This window comes from Rhincodon typus, chromosome 2 (assembly GCF_021869965.1).
Source record: "Rhincodon typus isolate 14 chromosome 2, sRhiTyp1.1, whole genome shotgun sequence".
NCBI lineage: Eukaryota > Metazoa > Chordata > Chondrichthyes > Orectolobiformes > Rhincodontidae > Rhincodon > Rhincodon typus.
The window spans coordinates 61,736,181-61,754,189 of record NC_063333.1 but is presented as its reverse complement, the minus strand read 5'-3'; the positions used below and the strand labels follow the sequence as shown (position 1 = coordinate 61,754,189).

Sequence of the window (18,009 nt, the reverse complement as noted above, 5' to 3'; positions counted from 1 at the left end):
CATGAAAGGATGGAATCAGGCTGTAAAGTTATTGAACTTGATGTTGAGCCATAGAGGCATAGGCACTTTTTCTGACCTTCTATCAGTTATGTTGAACAGTCACCAGACTCAAAATGTTAATTCTGTTTTCTTCCCACAAATGCTGCCAGACATGCTGGGTTTCTCTGGCAATTTCTGTTTTTGTTTCAGATCTCCAGCATCTGCCGTTCTTTATTTTATTTGCTCAGGGATGGTGTTTGAGGAGATCGAAGAAGGAACGTGGATTAAGGCTGTGCATGGATTTGAAAGTATGGATGAGAATCTTAATGGTTTTATTTACACAGCTCAGAAAAAAAATGATTAAATAATAATATAATAAAGGGACTGTTATCTCTAGAATACAAGTATTTAATACATTCATTGTTTTCTAACAGAACTTTTACTTAGATGAGTTTGAAAACTTGCTGGATGAATTGTTGTTCCGACTGAATGCGCTCTCAAACAGCCTCCACCACTCTCTCCCAGCAAAACCACATCTTTTGGAGGACAGCCCATATGGATTGAATCGTGGCTATTACTACAACCAGCGATCTGAGGTTAGATGACTAATATTCAAATGTGATGAAAGGAATTGTGACTCTTGTGTCCATTTTGCATCTCTCCACTGGTCTTAGTTTCTTAAGACCAATGTTAAGTATTCTTTCCATATTTGACTAGTCTGAAATAATTAAGAAAGTTTACCGCAATATTTGATTTTATTTGATTTATTACTGTCACGTGTACTGATGTACAGAGGAAAGTGTTGTCATATCTGCTTTACAGGCAAATCCTACTATACAAGTGCATCAGGGGAGCAGAACAGAGTGCAGGACACAATGTTTACAGCTGCCGAGAAGGAGCAGAGAAAGGTCAACATTAGCATTAAAGAGGTCCATTCAAATGTCTGATAACAGCGGGAAATATATGTTTTGGTATTTAAATTTCAGGTAGCAGAAGTGTGAAAAACATGAGTTGGTTTCTGTGATTCCTTGGTTGGAATAAGCATATTCCATAAAAGGAAGAAAGGCAGCAATTTGACGTGAGTTGTGGGTTTCAAGTGACTGATTATGAGCAGACCTTTGACCACTCTTAGGCTGATTATAAATTTATGTTCGATCACATCATATTGTAATGCCAACTTACATTATTGAGAAATTTACATGAGTGATGATTGTAAATCCAAATTAATGTTTGGAAGTATTTAATCATCTGTTTTTTTTTAATAGAATCACACTTTTTATGAAAATCATTTGGAACATAAAATTTACAAACTTGAAGAAGAACTGTTTAGAAATAATCTGCAGTTTTATGAACTTTTGCTACCAGGAAGGGAGCGCCATTCTGATTCAGACATCACAGATTTCAAGACTTTACGGTAAAGGATTAATTGTAACGTGGGGCTGGGTTGGGAGGGGAAAGGGGCATGTACATTCCCCTGGATGCTGACATATGCCTTATGTGACATGAAAATAAATACTTTTAAACATTGACCTTTGTTTTGTTGATCTGGATGATGGTTCTGGTCCAGAACCCAGGTTATCTCCACTTCCAGTGTTGGTGAACACAGATAGATTACTGTCACCCACCCATGCTGGGCCCTCTTGAGGGCCATATATGTGGGAAATGTAGGGATCCTTCATTCTGGGACTGTTATACTAATTGCCGGATTAAGGGCAGACAAGGCTCTTACATAGTTATATGGATATTCCAATGTCAGGCTGGATTCCAATGGTGCCCGCCTAGATTTTGTGTATTCTGATACATTGGAAGGGTTGTAGATTTTCATCTCAATAATTGGCTTTTGCTGTTCTTGCCTCACGTCATTTTTAATGTTTGCTTGGAGAGATTTTTGCTGGTTCTTCCTTCCTGATAGGTCTCTCTTGTGGCAACAATTACAGAAAGACCTTTTGAGGGGAAAATGGAGCAGATAGTACTTTTGGCTGCAGTGCTAGCAGCTGAACCTGTTCTTCAATGGTAGCAACAAAGATTATGCAGCATCAAAGCATCACCTGTTCTGGGGGAATTGACTGTAGTTTGTATAGCATGGCTAGAAGTGATGCTACTTGAATAGTTTTCTTCCGTGATGGGTTTGCCAGCAACTCCTGAGTAGAGGTGGGTTGGGGAGAGGAAATTGGCTTCCGAATTATCCAGGAGCTCCTTTGATTCTTCACCACCCTGAAAATTATATTACTGGTCTGAGGCCTTGGATTTAGTTCTTTGCTTATTTCCAACCTAGTGCTTGCAAGTTGTTTAAACAGCAGTATCCTGTTCCAAGCTAACTTGGCCAGCCTCATGGTGGAAATCACTCAGAAACAGCTCCTCTGGGGCAGGATGTATGGTTCATATTGCTGATTCTAAACTCCCAAAAGAACTGCTGTACTCAGAGCCTGGTTGCAGCAGGAGACTCCTCGGAGGATAAAGGAAACAATTTAGGGATTTCCTCAAAAGATCCCTGTATAGGTCAGACATCCCTGCTGCCACATGGGAGTTCCTGGTTTGTGACCAATGAAAATGGAGAATGCTGATCTGGGAAGACACCAAACCCATTGAGAGAGTCCACACCTCATTGTTCCTCTGAAAGACTTGGCTCAGATTGGAGTATACTCCATGCTGGTGCATCCACCCGTCTGTGGTAGAGAATTGTGAAATGTTTCCTCATTTGTATTGTGATGCGGAGGTGCCAGTGTTGGACTGGGGTGGATAAGGTTGGAAGTCACACGATACTGGGTTATAGTCCAATAGGTTTGTTTGAAATCACAAGCTTTCGGACGCTGCTTCTTCGTCAGGCGGAGCTCTGAAAGTTTGTGATTTCAAATAAACCTGTTAGACTATTACTTGGTGTCGTGTGACTTTTGACTTCATCTATTTTGTGTCCTCAGTTTTGAGATTCCCATAGGGATATGTGAAAGTAGAACAACTGGAAATAATCTCTCAGTTTCTACCACGTTAAACCCCTTGAAAATCTTTAATGTTTGAATAAGATTACCCATATAGCCCCCATTATTTGCAGGTTCTGGTATTTAATTTTATTTATAACAATGGAAAAGATTATTAAATGCCAGAACAGAAAATATATGGTACGTGAACTGGTTAGACCAAATGGCCTGTTTCAAAGGTATTTATGTTCCACTCAAGCCTCCTACCATCTTTTCTCACCTATACCTGCTTTTGTAAACCTCTATTTCCATGTCCTTCTCATGTTTCTCTAGTTTCTCCTTAAATATTTTATGTTTCCATCACTCCCTTTGGTAGTGGGTTTCACATTCTCAAAATTCTTTGGGTGAAGAAGGTTCCTTCAAATTCCATATTGAGTATTTTTCTTTGGCGTCTATATTATATTTATGGTGCTTAGTTATTCTAAGGAGGAAATAGTCTCTCTATAACCTCTTTATCAAAACCGTCAATGAGTTTGAAGATCAGTTTTAAATTTCTCTTGAAAAAAGGTCAAGGTTAGGCTTGTTAGTCCTTTGCTTTATGGTACTATCACCCTTGTATTGCTTCTTGGAACCTGCTTCAGTCTGTATCCTTTTTTGAACTGCAAAGAACTGCATGCAGTATAGTCAAACGAAGATTTGATACAGGTTTAATGTAACCTCTCTACTTTGCAAATCTGTGCCGTTGGCAGGAAAGCCAATTGCTTGTGTTGCTGTTGATAATGTCCTTGCTGACCTGTTGTACAACCTTTGGTGATTGCTGTATTTGTATTTCAAGATTCCATTGTTTCACATTCCCACCTAACGTTGCATTTCCAAGTTATAGGTGACCTCCTATTCTTCCTACGAAAATGTGCTACCTCACATTGAACTGGTGCTGAGTATAATGCACCTTGAGATCTCCCAGTTCCATTTTTGGATTAAAGCACAGCTCATTGCACTACTTTGTTGTACAGAAGGCAATTTGTCCCTTCTCAGATTTGGAGTTCCTGTCCTTTGACCCTAAATCAGACTGTGTAAGTTGCAGCTAGTACATGGAGAGAGGTGGAACACCGTCTACAGAGTAGAATTGGCTCGATCAGTTGAATTCTGTCTTGAACCACCGCCTCACCCTTTCCCAGGGCTGAATTTTCATCCTAAGATGGAGTCAAGAACAGACGGTGGAGGGTGCTTAAATTTCTGCTGTCAGATTCTAGCCATGCTTTCAGAGGTAGGACTTCAGGTGTAAGGGCTACTTGGACTACAACCCACAGACAGCATGTCACAGGCCCACTAGGCCCAAAGTCCATCAGCCTGCAGATCCCCTGTGTTGTAAGGAATAAGTCAGCTACCTGAAGATGGTCTTTCTGATGATAACCCTCAGACAGGTTCTTCCTCCCCACTATCACCTTTTTTAGTTGAAAGATGGAAGCACCCTCCTCTTCCCTCACTGTAATGGGCTACAGCTCCCTACACACAGGAAGGCCTCCTATTGGCCCTCAGCTACATTGAAACCTATGCCAGAGTCCTGACCCAAACAGACAAATTCAGCCACTGAAAAGCAAGATAAAACAAAAAAAAAATCAGTGATTTGTCCCCTTTGTTTAATGCCTGATTGATATCATGGTCAGTATTGGTTGGAGGATTGGCAACATACCTCACTCCCCTCCAGTGTCCTTTCCTCCCTACCCATGTTACCCATTATAGAGTAGAATCATAGAATCTCTACAGTGTGGAAAATGGCCCATCAGCCCAAAAAGCCCATACCACCCCTCCAAAGAGCATCCCACCCTGATCCATCCTCCTATCCTTTCCCTGTAACCCTGCACTTCCCATGGCTAATCCACCTAATTTACACACCTCTGGACACTACAGGCAATTTAACATGGCCAATCCACCTAACCTGCACATCTTTGGATTGTGGGAGGAAACTGGAGCAGCAGACGGAAACCCACGCAGACATGGGGAGAATGTGCAAACTCCACACAGTCGCCCAAGGGTGGAATTGAACCCGGGTGCCTGAGGCAGCAGGGCTAACCACTGAGCCATCCATGCTGTCCAACAGCCATGCCAATCCCACCATCACAGGAAGCTGGCCAGACTAATTTCCATTGGTTTGAGGAACATGAACAACAAAGAAGTCTATTGAGTGGCAATCTTCCCCTTTGTCCTACAGTTGATGTGCTCTGTGTGCACACTTTGGCAGGATCGCTTTTAGAGAGCGGTGTTCGAATTTCAATGTCAGTACTTTTTAGGCAGTACATTTTTTGTAGCCACTGTAATTTTTTATTACTTTTTATTTCAGGTCCAAGCTCGAGTTGGACACCCTCCATCAACTAAAGTTGTGCCAAGAAAAAATGTATAAAGCATCAGAGAGCGCTCAAAATGACCATGAACCCAAGGACCCTTCAAAATATGTTGAGGCTGATCTTTCCACTGCACTGAATAATTTTTCATTCCCTGATGGCAATGTTATAAAAATTGTGCCTTATAGTACTTCAAACCCACATGAAAGAATTTGCAATTCTGTTTCAGAGTCTTGCAGTACTTCCACCCGCAATGATTCTGCACAGTCACAAGACACATTGAGTGCTGAACATTACAATCTTGCAAAATTAGGAGTCACATTGCCCCATGTGCTTTGTGGAATTAAATGCCCTGAGAAGCAGGCAGCACAGACACGCATGCTTGAGAGTAGAGTAACTAGTCAGCAACGCTGCTCCTCAGCTAGCACATTAGGTAAGAACCGCAAGCAGCTTAAACGGTCCCACACCACAGTGATTCAGATCCTTGATAACTCCAAGGAATTAGCAGTTGAAACACTTAACATTTCTGAGCAACTCGGTTTTGATCCTTCGACCCAATGCTTTGGAAGCCCCGTTATAAAATCGAGCTCCAGACAACATTCTCCGGCCAAAATGCACCAGGATAAAGTGCGAGAGGAGCAGATGGGGAGTCAAAACAAACCTGTTAAATCAACAGAAAAACTTGGAAGTTCAGTTCTATCTTCACGTGGTGACAGTGAACAGAGTGAAAATGAGGATGTTCCAGACCTTCCAGGATCCATCAAACAATGCTGGTAACAGAATGCTTCCTAATAAAATGGAGAGCCTTCATTCCTTATGGTATTCCTTATCCCTCTTGACTTCTCAAAAAAATTCCACTTTCAAGCATGTGCCTCTTGTTTTAGTCACACATGGAAAACAGATTGGCATCACCTTATGAGGAATATTAAGTATATTGGATAAATGAGCACTCTTGGAAAATGTTAGCAATTGTTTTGAGAGAGCTTAAAATTAATCTTCACATGGAAATGTTTTCACGGTCCTTGAAGTCAAAACGTTGTGTGATGTAATTCAAACTACAAAATATTATTTGAAAATTGAGAATCCAGTTTATTTCATGTCCAGGTACCACATGTATTGTTCTCTACCAATAATACCATTTTGTGTTTTGGACTGCTTCCAGTAAGAGTTACAATTCCTCTATATAATGACTATTTAGTACTTTGTTCCCCATGTTCTCATTTGCTCAAACTGAATACCTGTGCTTTCCTCATCTTTCTGCTCTTGCATGCTGTTTACCTGCACAGGTCATCCATAATTTACCTCCTCCATCACCTCTAAATATTTTTCTGTTTACTCCTAATTACAGTCCTTGCTCTCTCCTGTCCCCAAACATCCATACCTCCATATCAGCACATCTACTTTCTCATTGTTTAAATTCACTAATACAATGCCATGCAGGGGGCCCACTCTCAAAACCCTAATCATGCTTGTCTGGACTTTACTTATTAATGCTCCATGACTAGTAATATTTGTCTTCCCATTGAAATGCTGCCAACTCTGAAACCACTGCTGCAGGTTCCCACACTCTGGTATTTCTACATATGTTAAATAGAACTTATCTCCCATATGCATTGTTGAACATTTTTGCATATTGCCGTTTGTGTTGTGAACTTCAAAGTAATTGGTTTCTTAAATTAATGTAGAAGAATAAACATTCTGGCCAAAAATGCCTCTAATTTTTCCCATAAAATTTGCAGTAAAATGCAGGTTTTTTTGAATTGTTGTACATCAACACGTGCAGTGAGTTATATTTCTGAAACCACTTTATCATAGTGAAACATCCCAAGGTGCTTCACTGTGGACTTCAAAATAGCAAACAATGCCATTGGAGATCTGATTGTTTTGTCTGTTATTGGAAATCTAAATAAATTCCACTCCAGCATTAGAAATAAACGTATAGGCCATTAATAGCAACTAATTAGAATTGTTCAACTTATTTTAAATATTTTAATTCTTTCAAAGTTTACATTGTTATGTGGTCTTAATTGATAAAAGTGATATTAATCTCTAAGTAATTTACATGCATCTGCATAGATATCCAATGTAGAAATAGTTATTGTGTAATTAGATGGAAAATAGAAATTCTCACCAACATTTGAGTAAGGAGTAATACATTGCAAAATTTGACGGTTTTAATGGTCCTCCCCTTTGTTGATTATTTATTTTGGATGTAATTGGCTGTTTAACCAAAGATGGACATAAAACTTAGTAGCGTATATGGATTGAGGAACAATCGAAATACTTTGTTAGCTTTACATTTCAGTATGACAATGACAGTATCTACTTTTGGATTCAAAAGAAGCACACAATCGTTCTTACACCAGTACATTGATGCAGCATTTTGGGGCTTATTGAACGTTTCCACTGATATTCAGTGGAACTAATTGTAACATCAACAGGATGTGCTTGTGGTTTTTACATTTCGTAATGTTACAAGGTCATTACTACAGGCAAAAATAAAATAACATTGTAATTCATTGATATCTCTCGCAGTGATAGATCTTTCACTTCACATACTGCCAGGAGGCAAATATGCAAGAATACAGAGTTAATTGGTTCAGAGTTTTCATGTCATCCGTTGTTTTCAAGCTGCTGCAATGTAATCCAGTTTATAGGATTTTGTTTTTCTTTTGGCATTCGTTGCAGGAAAACCCCTCCCCAAAAAAAACATTTCCACAACTGGAAGGTATTGAAGTTTCTCTGATCAAATCATTTGATCATTGATCCATGCTGTGTTAATGGTAATTGCAATGGTTGTCGGGACAGATCGGGTTCTTCTTGCTCACCAGCTTGGACCCTTTGTGAAAATGAATGTTTGTTCACGTGAAGGCCAGTATTGACATTAGTAGTCTCCTTCATTGAAACACCAGTCATTGATTCACCTCGAACATGATGATGGTCATCTCAGCAAAGTCCCATAGGCTGTCTCTGTCTATCGAATTGTACTCTGGACTAGTCTAACTCAGAGATATTAACAGCAAGAAAAGTCAGGTACATTTAGATTATAGATAATACTGTTAGTGTTATTGTTTCATAACAGGAAATAGAGGTACTGTAGATTGATTGCACTCCTTAGCACTGATAATAAGAGAGCCTATTTCAATCTTGTAAGATAGTGCTGCTTAAAGATTGACTGACTATATAGAAGAATACATCCGTGCCTGGGTTTTTGATAAGGACAAAACAAGAGCTTGCATGTTTTTCTTAAAGGTTAGTATTCATGAAATTATATCCCAGTGAAACTTACGGCTTTCAAGAATGGAAAGGAAATAGGGAGCAAATTAGACAAGTGTTATAAAGTGCATAAATATATAGGCCATTATTTCTGGACTGAGAGAAATGGATAAGTACAATTTTTAATTTCTACAGTTATTTACTGTTTCCTCATATTGCCTTTGTGGTATATATTATCCTGTTCCTTCTTTTAACTTTATTAATGAAGTTCACAACAATGATGTATCTATAATGGTTGAATAGATTGGATTCCCAGGCTTAGAACATTTATTTTATGATGCAGTTATCATTCTTTATTGAATCTTAGACAGTTTTTGCCATTTCTGCTGATGTTCCACTGGATGCTGGCTTTCAGAAGTCTGTCTAAACTAGAAAACACTTTAATAATTTTTTAACCAACTTTTCTGATCTGTTAGGAAATCTCTTGCACATGATTTCAATCTTCCATACTTCAACCTGATGAAACAGTTTATACCAAATACAGTTGCGCTGGTTCTGATCCAAGTTTCCTTTGACAGGTTTGAATACTTCTCAAAATCCCAGTTACCCATGTAGCTAGAAGAATCAGTAGCAAGTGCTCCAACCAAAAGAAGCAAGCATTTCATTGAATTTAAAATGGATAAGGGAAATGTGAACCTTGTTCATAAGGTACTTACCCCTCTTTACTCCTATGAAGAAGTATTTGCATGGATGGTTAGAAGATTGTATAGCATAATCTGGTTAAAGCAAATTATTTAAGGAGGTCCTTAACATAATGAAAGATGCTTTCAAATATTACTGCAAAGTTCCTGCCATACTGTCTCTCTCTGTTGAGGTTTGTTAATAGAGTTAATTTTTACTTATTTCTGAATAAAAGCAATATTTTTGCAGAAAATAGCAGAACAACATTACCATTTCCACTAGCATCCAGCTGCAGAAGATTGCAGACTAATTTCACATTTGATTTTTCTGCAGCTCGAAACATTTGGAAACAATTACATAAAGTAACCTTTGAACAAAATAATTTACTGATGTGTAATTAAACTTGATTTTTAGTTCTGCATTTAAATGCCCAACTTAAACTTTCATAAGATGGCCTGAGATTAAGCCAGTCTGTTCACCATCTAGGTAGCATATTTTATCCTGAAAATCTCATTTTCATGTCACCACTAAGAATGCCTGTTTCCACTTCCATGACATCTGCCCCTGCTTCTGCTCATCTGTTCATAACGCTCATTCACGCTTTTGTTACTTCCAGACTTGATTATTGCAATTTACTTCAAGCAGGTCTCCCATATTCTACCTACCATAAACTTGAGGTCATACAAACCTGCTGCCTGGCCTCCATTCACAGTAGGTTGTTGCTGCCAGGAACAGGGACAGAAATTGCAGTGTTCTGCGGTGCTCCTAGCCCAGGCCACTACCTCCGATTCAAGCGTAGTGTCTTGCCATACGAGCACAGCAGATGAACTAGAGGCTGGTCCCCCCCAGTTATTGGGATCGGATATGACCACTGCCCTCTGTCCTGGTCTCTACCTGTTACCCATGTAGCCACTGGCCTTCATTGACTCCCTGTCAAGGTATGTTTCAATTTTAAAATTCTCATCCTGTACGCAAGTCCTTCCCTGGCCTTGAGCCTTCCTATTTCCATAATCTCCTTCAACACCACAACTCTCAGATATCTATGCTTCTCTACTTCTGGCCTAGAATCATACAGTACAGAAGAGGCCCTTCATTCCATCGAGTCTGTACTACCAAAAATACACTACAACCTTTTCCATTCCCATTTTCCTGGACCAGGCCCATAGTTTTGAATATTATGACACTGGAGTGTTCATCCAAGTACTTTTTAAATTTGCAAGGCTACCTGCGTCTACTAACCTCCCAGGTGGTGTATTCCAGATCTTCACCACCTTCTGGGAGGCAATGGCCTAGTAGTACTATCGCTGGACTGTTAATCCAGAGACCCAGGTTCAAATCCTGCTGTGGCAGATGGTAGAATTTGAATTCAATAAAAATCTGGAATTAAGAGTCTAATGATGACCATGGAACCATTGTTGATTGTCAGGTAAAACTCATCGGGCTCACTAATGTCCCTTAGGGAAAGAAACTGCCATCCTTACCTGGTCTGGCCTAGATGTAACACCAGACCCATGACAATGTGGTTGACTCTTAACAATTAGGGACGGGCAATATATGCAGGCCTGGCCAACAACACGTTCGTTAGGGACAGTCAATAAATGCCGGCCAGCCAGCGACGCCCACATCCCAAAAAATGAATAAATTGAAAAAAACTTCTCCCAAATCCCCTCTAAACCTCCTGCCTTTTGACTTTAAAAGTGTGCCTTCTTGTTCGTGACCATTCGACTAAGGGGTATGGCTACTTTCCATTCAACCTGTCCATGACCTTCATAATGATATACTCCTCAGTCAGGATCCCCCTCAACCTTTTCTGCTCTGAAGGAAACAACATGAGCTTATCCAACCTCTCTTCATTGTTCTTGAGCATTCTCAATATTGATTGCTCCCCATTGATGGCTGTGGCTTCAGTTGCCTGAGTCCTGTACTCGGGAATATTTTCCCGTTACTTCTTCACCTCTCATTGTCACTCTCTTCCTTTAAGTCCATGCTGCTTAAAATCTATTTCTTTGACTAAGTTTTGGGCATCTGACCTATAATCTCCTTATGTGTCATGGTCTCCTATTTTGTTTTACCACACTGCTATGAATCTCCTTTGAGATGAATAATTACAGCGATTCCCAATTTACGAATGTCCAACTTTCGAACACTCATATACAAACGCGATCTTGTGTGGTTGTAATTTTAAAGACCCAGCATATGAACATTTCTCATACTTACAAACAGCTATTCCATTGTCCTGCAGTTCTGACTTGTGTGTAATTCGTAGAATCCCTACAGTGCAGAAAGAGTTTGTACCGACCCGCTGAACAGCATCTCACCCAGATCCACCCCATTCCTGTAACCCTGCATTTCCCATGGCTAACCCACCTAGCCTGCACGTCCCTGGATACTACAGAGCAATTTATCATGGCCAATCCACCTAACCACACTTTTGGACTGTGGGAGAAAACCAGACCACCTGGAGTAAACCCAGACAGACACGGGGACAATGTGCAAACTCCACACAGATAGTCACCTAAGGCTGGATTCAGACCGGGTCCCTGATGCTGTGAGGCAGCAGTGCTAACCGCTGAGCCACCGTGCCACTCCAAATCAACTTGTGAAAGGATCCCAAAATGAAACCCATTTCCAACCTGGGAACTGTGTGTACATTAATTTTGCAATATGAATGCAAGTTGCAGTTCAAGACAGTTTCATGGTCTGTTCTGGCTTCCTTTGGCAATTTATTGACAATTTCAGGAACTCCAGAATTAAACTCATAGATTTGCAATTTTCGCTGGTTAGGGACTTTATAATGTTATGGATCCAAATTGATACTTTTTTTCCTGCATTGTACTGGAATTTCTTCTTCATATGTGCAACTTAATGATCACATCCTGAAAGGTGTGGCTTTAAAATGCAAATGTATAAGCTTGGATATCTGTCTTTAAGGTATAACAAGAGAGCTTAGCTTCTATCAAATTCATCTGTCTGTTTTTGAAAGGAGGTATGAACAGATTAATTTGGTCAGACTAACGTTTTCATTAAAATGTTGAATGATGAACTTAGCAACCAGAAAAGGTGACCTTTTACTAGAAAGCTTTGCAAAATTTCAAGACCATATTCTTTTGTGTTCAGGTGAAATTGTGAAGAATTTCTGGACTTTGTGTTGTCCACATGGAGTAGTCAATTATTAGAAATCACTAAGAGGCTTTCCATTTCTTTCCTTCTTACAATGCATCAGGTTAACTCTTTCCATCAGTTTCTTGTTCTGATATTTCCTATATTCCAAATTGGAACAGAGATGTGGATTTTCAGAATTTTGAAGGCTACAGGAACATTTTAAAATGGCAGGCAGTACTTGGATCCAGACATACTGATCCCATTTTTCATAGATCCTATTTTTGTTGAAGGCCCATGACAACTCAATGCTGAGTTCACATTTTCACGGAGCAATGACCTGATCCTGGGGTCGTGGAGTTGTAAATATTTGGAGTGGTTGTAATTGCTGTTGAAGAGAGGATAAGATCTGTAGAATTATCAAGCTATTAAAATGGTCAACTCCTTGAGAATTTAGAAAAAAACCTGCCTACCTGTATTTGCAAGTGTTGAAAAAAGTTCAACCTTAGTTAAGTTATTTAAATGGCCAGCCCTTTAAAAATTAAAAATTGAACTGCCTACATCTAAATCAGTTTGATTAGATGTTTGTTGACACAGCCCAAAGTACAATTATATCATTAATGCTTGACTGCACTCTGCAACCTATCATTATTGCACTTAGTGGGTAGGTGCAGAAAAAGATTGTGAATTCACGGTCTGATTGACAGCTCAAAGAGGTTATTAAAGGAGGTATGAATATAAATGTTTGTTTTTTTTAAGTCCCAGAGAATTGAAATGGGCCTTTTAAACAGCCTGCCTCTGCATTCACCAGCCCATGTGGCCATCTCTGATTTGTATTGTATTCCACTCCACACCTTCCCACCTCTTGAGTGAAAATCATGCCATTCAGGCACTTTTACTGGTGGCAAGTAGCCAAACTGATTCTTGGCAGTGTGGAGGAACAGGGGGATCTTGGGGTCCACGTCCATAGATCCCTCAAAGTTGTTACCCAAGTTGATAGGGTTGTTAAGAAGGTGCATGGTGTGTTGGCTTTCGTTGGCAGGGGAATTGAGTTTAAGAGCCGCAAAGTTATGCTACAGCTCTATAAAACCCTGGTTAGACCACACTTGGAATATTGTGTTCAGTTCTGGTTGCCTCATTAAAGAAAGGATGTGGAAGCTTTAGAGAAGGTGCAGAGGAGATTTACCAGCATGCTGCCTGGACTGGAGGGCGGGTCTTATGAGGAAAGGCTGAGGGAGCTAGGGCTTTTTTCATTGGAGCGAAGAAGGATGAGAGGCAACTTGACAGAGGTGTACAAGATGATGAGATGCATAGATAGAGTGGATAGCCAGAGACTTTTTCCCAGGGCGGAAATGACTATTATGAGGGGTCATAATTTTAAAGTAATCGGAGGAAGGTATGGGGGAGATGTCAGAGGTAGGCGCATGGAATCACTGCCGGCAGTGGTAGTGGAGTCAAATACATTAGAGACATTTAAGCAACTCTTGGATAGGCACATTGATGGTAGTATAATGTAGGGTATGTAGGGTAGTAGGATAATAGGTCGGCACAACATGTGGGCCAAAGGGCTTGTACTGTGCTGTACTGTTCTATGTTCTTTTGTGCTACCTGCTTTGGGACCAGAAATCTGCCCCAAAGTCCTTTCCTTATTTTCTGTTTATACAGTTGAACTCATTTGCTAACCAACTGGCAGAACCTTTAATGGATCAGATCAACAGCGGTAGCCAAAGTAAGGAATACTGCTGCATTTTCATGATTTGTGCTTTCTACATCTTACCCTCTGCAACACTCTGGAAACCGGTTCATTTTTCTTCTTAAATAAAAACAAATTGCTTGAGAAACTCAGCAGACCTGACAGCAGACCTGTGGACAGAGAAAGAAAGTGAACACTTTGAGTTTAGTATGATTCTGCTTTGGAGTTTATTGGTTACTCAGCCGGAAAATAAATAATAACAAAATACACATATACAGATTAGGAGTGAAAAGTGAATTAAATAGATAAGAGTTAAAAGATATACAGGTACGTCTCTCTGGGTCCTTTCTAAAGAGGTGATAGGAGAAAATTGATAGTTAAGAGGTTGATTTGAAACTTCTTGCCTTTGAAGGTTAGTTGAAATTCTTTTGTCCTGATTTCTTTTGACAGTGGCTGGCTAGTAGTGTTGACAGCAAAAGAATCCTTCCTGCTTTTGCTCATTTGACTGGCTTGCTGAGTACCTGACTTCTAACACTGAAAGTGCGAGAGACTTTCAATGCAGGGGTGACTAATGGGCAGTTTTTTGACTGTGAAATTCACAGCACCCTAGCAAAATAAAGGAAAGCATGAAAGCTTGAGAGACAAGGTGTCTGAGCTTGATTGGGAAAACATATCAAAAGGTATGATAGTACATAGGAAATAGACATCTTTAAAGAACTATTGCATGATTGACCACAACTATAAATTCCTTCAAAGTGCAGAAACACAAAAAAGGCAGTCAAGCTTAGCTGACAAAAGAAGTTACAGATTGTATAAGATTAAAAGAAAAGGCTTATAAATTGGCCAGAAATAATAATAAATCTGGGGATTGGGACATGTTTAGAATACGGCAAAGCAAGGCCAAGAAAGAATAGAATGAACTGTAAAAGCTTCTACAAGTATGTACTAAAGAAATATTTGGCTAGGATGAATGGGAGTCCATTAAAAGCAGGGTCAAGAGAATTTATAATAAGGAACAGAGAAATGGCAATGAAGCTAAATGATGACTTTGAGTCTGTTTTCACTGAGGGAGATCTACAAATTCTCCTACAATTAGAGATCCAAGTGACTAGGTAGGAATTGAAGGAAATTAAAATTGGTAAGAATGTTGTCCTGGAGAAATTAATGGGGCTGAAAGTTGGTAATTCCCACGACCTGATAGCTTACATCCCCGAGTATTACTGCAAGGATTAGTACTGGCGTCCCAGCTGTTCAAAATATATGTCCATGATTTGGAGATTGGGACTGAATGTAATGTTTCCAAATTTGCAGATAACACAAGGCTAAGCAGGTATGTGTGTTGTGAGATAGGTGTAAAACATTTTCAGGAGGATTTAAACAGGCTTAGTGAATGGGCAAGAGTGTGGCAAATGGAATATAATGTATGTGAGGAAATGAGAGGTGATCCACTTTGGAAGTAAGAGTGCAGAGTAGTTCTTAAATGCTGAGAGGTTGGACAGTGTAGATGTACTAAGGGACATGGGTTTCCTCATCCGTTTGTCATGAAAATCTAATGTTGGTGCAGCAAGCAATTAGGAAGGCTAATGGAATATTAGCCTTTATTGCAAGAGGATTTGAGTACAATTTTATAGGACAGCTGTGAGTGTTGCCAGCCAGCCACTGTCAAAAGAAATCAGGACAAAAGAATTTCAACTAACCTTCAAAGCCAAGAATTTTGAAGTCGAACTCTTAACTATCAACTTTCTTCTGTCTACACTTCATGAAGGACCCAGAGATACTAACCTGTATATCCTTTAATTTTTACAGCTTAATTAGATCTCATCTTAAGTACTGTGTACTGTTTTGATCTCCTTATCTCAGAAAAGATATTGTTTCCATGGAAGGAATGCAACAAAAGTTGATGAGACTTGTTTCTGGAATGGTAGGACTGTCCTGTGAAGAGAGATTGGGTAAACTAGGCATGTATTCGCCAGAGAATTAAAAAATGAGAGGTGATCTCACAGAAACCTATAAAATACTTAAAGGGATAAACAAAGCAAATGCAGATAAGGTGTTTCCTTTGTCTGGGGAGTTTAGAACTGGGAGTACAATTTAAAAATAAGGGGGATGCCCTTTAAAATGAAGATGAGAGATTTTCTTACTCAAAAGATAGTGGAGTCCTAAAGTATATTGAGAGGTTGATAATTTTTTGATTATCAGTGGCCAAAAGGGTTATGGGGATGGTATGGATGGTGGAGCAGGCTTGACAAACTGAATGGCTTGCTCCTGTTCTCATCTTCTTTGAACCAGGCTTGTATTTGAGAGCACCTCAGCTCACTGGCACACCTTCTTTCAGTAGCTCGTACATGCTACATTGAACTGGCTTTTAACCTGTGTTCTTGTGTACTGTTGAATGGAGAAGCCACAAAATATGTCTCTTTCCCAGACTTCTGTCTTTTCTCCCATCATATTGTCAGTCTGAGCTAACTGCCAGGAGATTATGATATGTGGTGCATTTCTTAATTTAAAGTCCATCCCTTTGAGGCATCTATCAGGTATGACATTCTAGGATCTCTTTGTCTCCTGGCAGCCACAGTCATATTTTGGCCATTTATCCTTATTTTAAAAAAATACACTTGGGACTAAATATTACTGGAAATCAGCTAATTATCAATATTGGGGATTTTAATGGAGTGTTTGCCTCAGTAAATTGTAGCACATTATCTCACACAGTTATTAATTGCTTGTGTCATTATATATGGACCATGCTTCTACAGCATCATACCCGTGCTATCTCACACTCATCAGTGACAGAAGTGCTCACTGCTGCTGGAATCTTAAGGAATTTGTGTTACTGGCACCATATTTAAATCCCAACTATGCACCAGTTCAAATGCTGCCAGCTAGGAACACCCCTCATGGTTGATGTAGAGGAAGGGAACCAAGAAAGAAGGCACATAGATGGAACAGGTGACACTTTATTGAAAATAGATTACATTAATGTATCCTCCTTCCATTATCACCTGTTTGATTGACTGTTATAGTAACTGCAGCTACAATAATGAATCTACAGAGGTTATCTGTCCTTAGACCATATCATGTCAGTTTCCTTTACAACAGCATGCTACTCTTTCCCTAATGCCCAGCATCATTTAACACCTTATTATTTAGAATGTGAGAGCATCACTTGTTGTAAAGTCTTCAACAGTTGTTCACATTAACCCTTATTAAACAATAGGAAAAGGGAAGAGAAAGTGAAAACAGAAAAAGTGAAGACATACTTAAAAAAACTGCATTTGTTTCTGGGACTAACAGGAGCTACTTTTCCTTTCAACCAATAATAAACTTACAGTCCTGACAAAAGGTTTTGGCCTGAAACGTTGACTTTCCTGCTCCTGGGATGCTGTCTGACCTGCTGTGCTTTTCCAGCTCCACATTTATTGACTCTAACTTCCAGCATTTGTAGTCCTTATTGTCTCCTTTACTGTCAATGACTGTTGACTTTATCCAATTCAGCCAATTACAACCAGTGAACTCATTATTATTTTTATTGAACTTAAATTTGATCAAGGTTCACTTCTTTTCTGTAATTTGTATTTTTGCATGTTTACTTCGAGTGTTAGTGTGTTTCCACGAGAATCAGAAGTCAGGATGTATTTTAACATTTTAAATATTTTTACCTCCTTATTTATCACATTCATGTAAACTTGCATGGCTAATTCTTTATATATATCCATACAATCAAGAGCATACTGAATTGGCAAATACATCCCTTTAAAAAATTCAACACCGCCATTACAATCAAATGAGGAGTTGGCAGTGAGGGCGACCCTTCAATCCCTCGTCCCTTTGTTGTAACAACTTAAACCTCCCCCACTCCTGTACATTTTCAATCCCTGTAAGATTTGGAGAAATGTTATTTGTGTAAATGTTTTTGTGATTAGAAAATAGATCAGAAAATGCAGTCGAAAGACCCCAAGTATATAAACCTATCTTCTCGGACTTTTCTATTCATTACAAACTGCAGAGATCGAGATACTCCAGGGATCGAGATACAGTAGCTAACACTTAGTAAATAACCCATTAAATTGGAGTACACAATTAG

At 39.4% G+C, this 18,009-nt stretch overlaps 1 protein-coding gene across 1 annotated transcript in view; it reads left to right on the top strand.

Annotated features, from left to right (window-relative positions):
* The window catches only part of LOC109932581 (polycystic kidney disease protein 1-like 1), a 161,792-nt gene extending 154,499 nt beyond the window's left edge, over positions 1–7,293 (top strand). Inside the window, exons 48-50 of the mRNA XM_048608159.1 lie at positions 414–575; positions 1,245–1,393; positions 5,236–7,293. Of these exons, the coding sequence (XP_048464116.1) occupies positions 414–575; positions 1,245–1,393; positions 5,236–6,013 (1,089 nt within the window). The 3' untranslated portion in view covers positions 6,014–7,293. The remainder of the gene's footprint in view (positions 1–413; positions 576–1,244; positions 1,394–5,235) is intronic.
* The last annotated feature ends 10,716 nt before the right edge of the window (positions 7,294–18,009 follow it).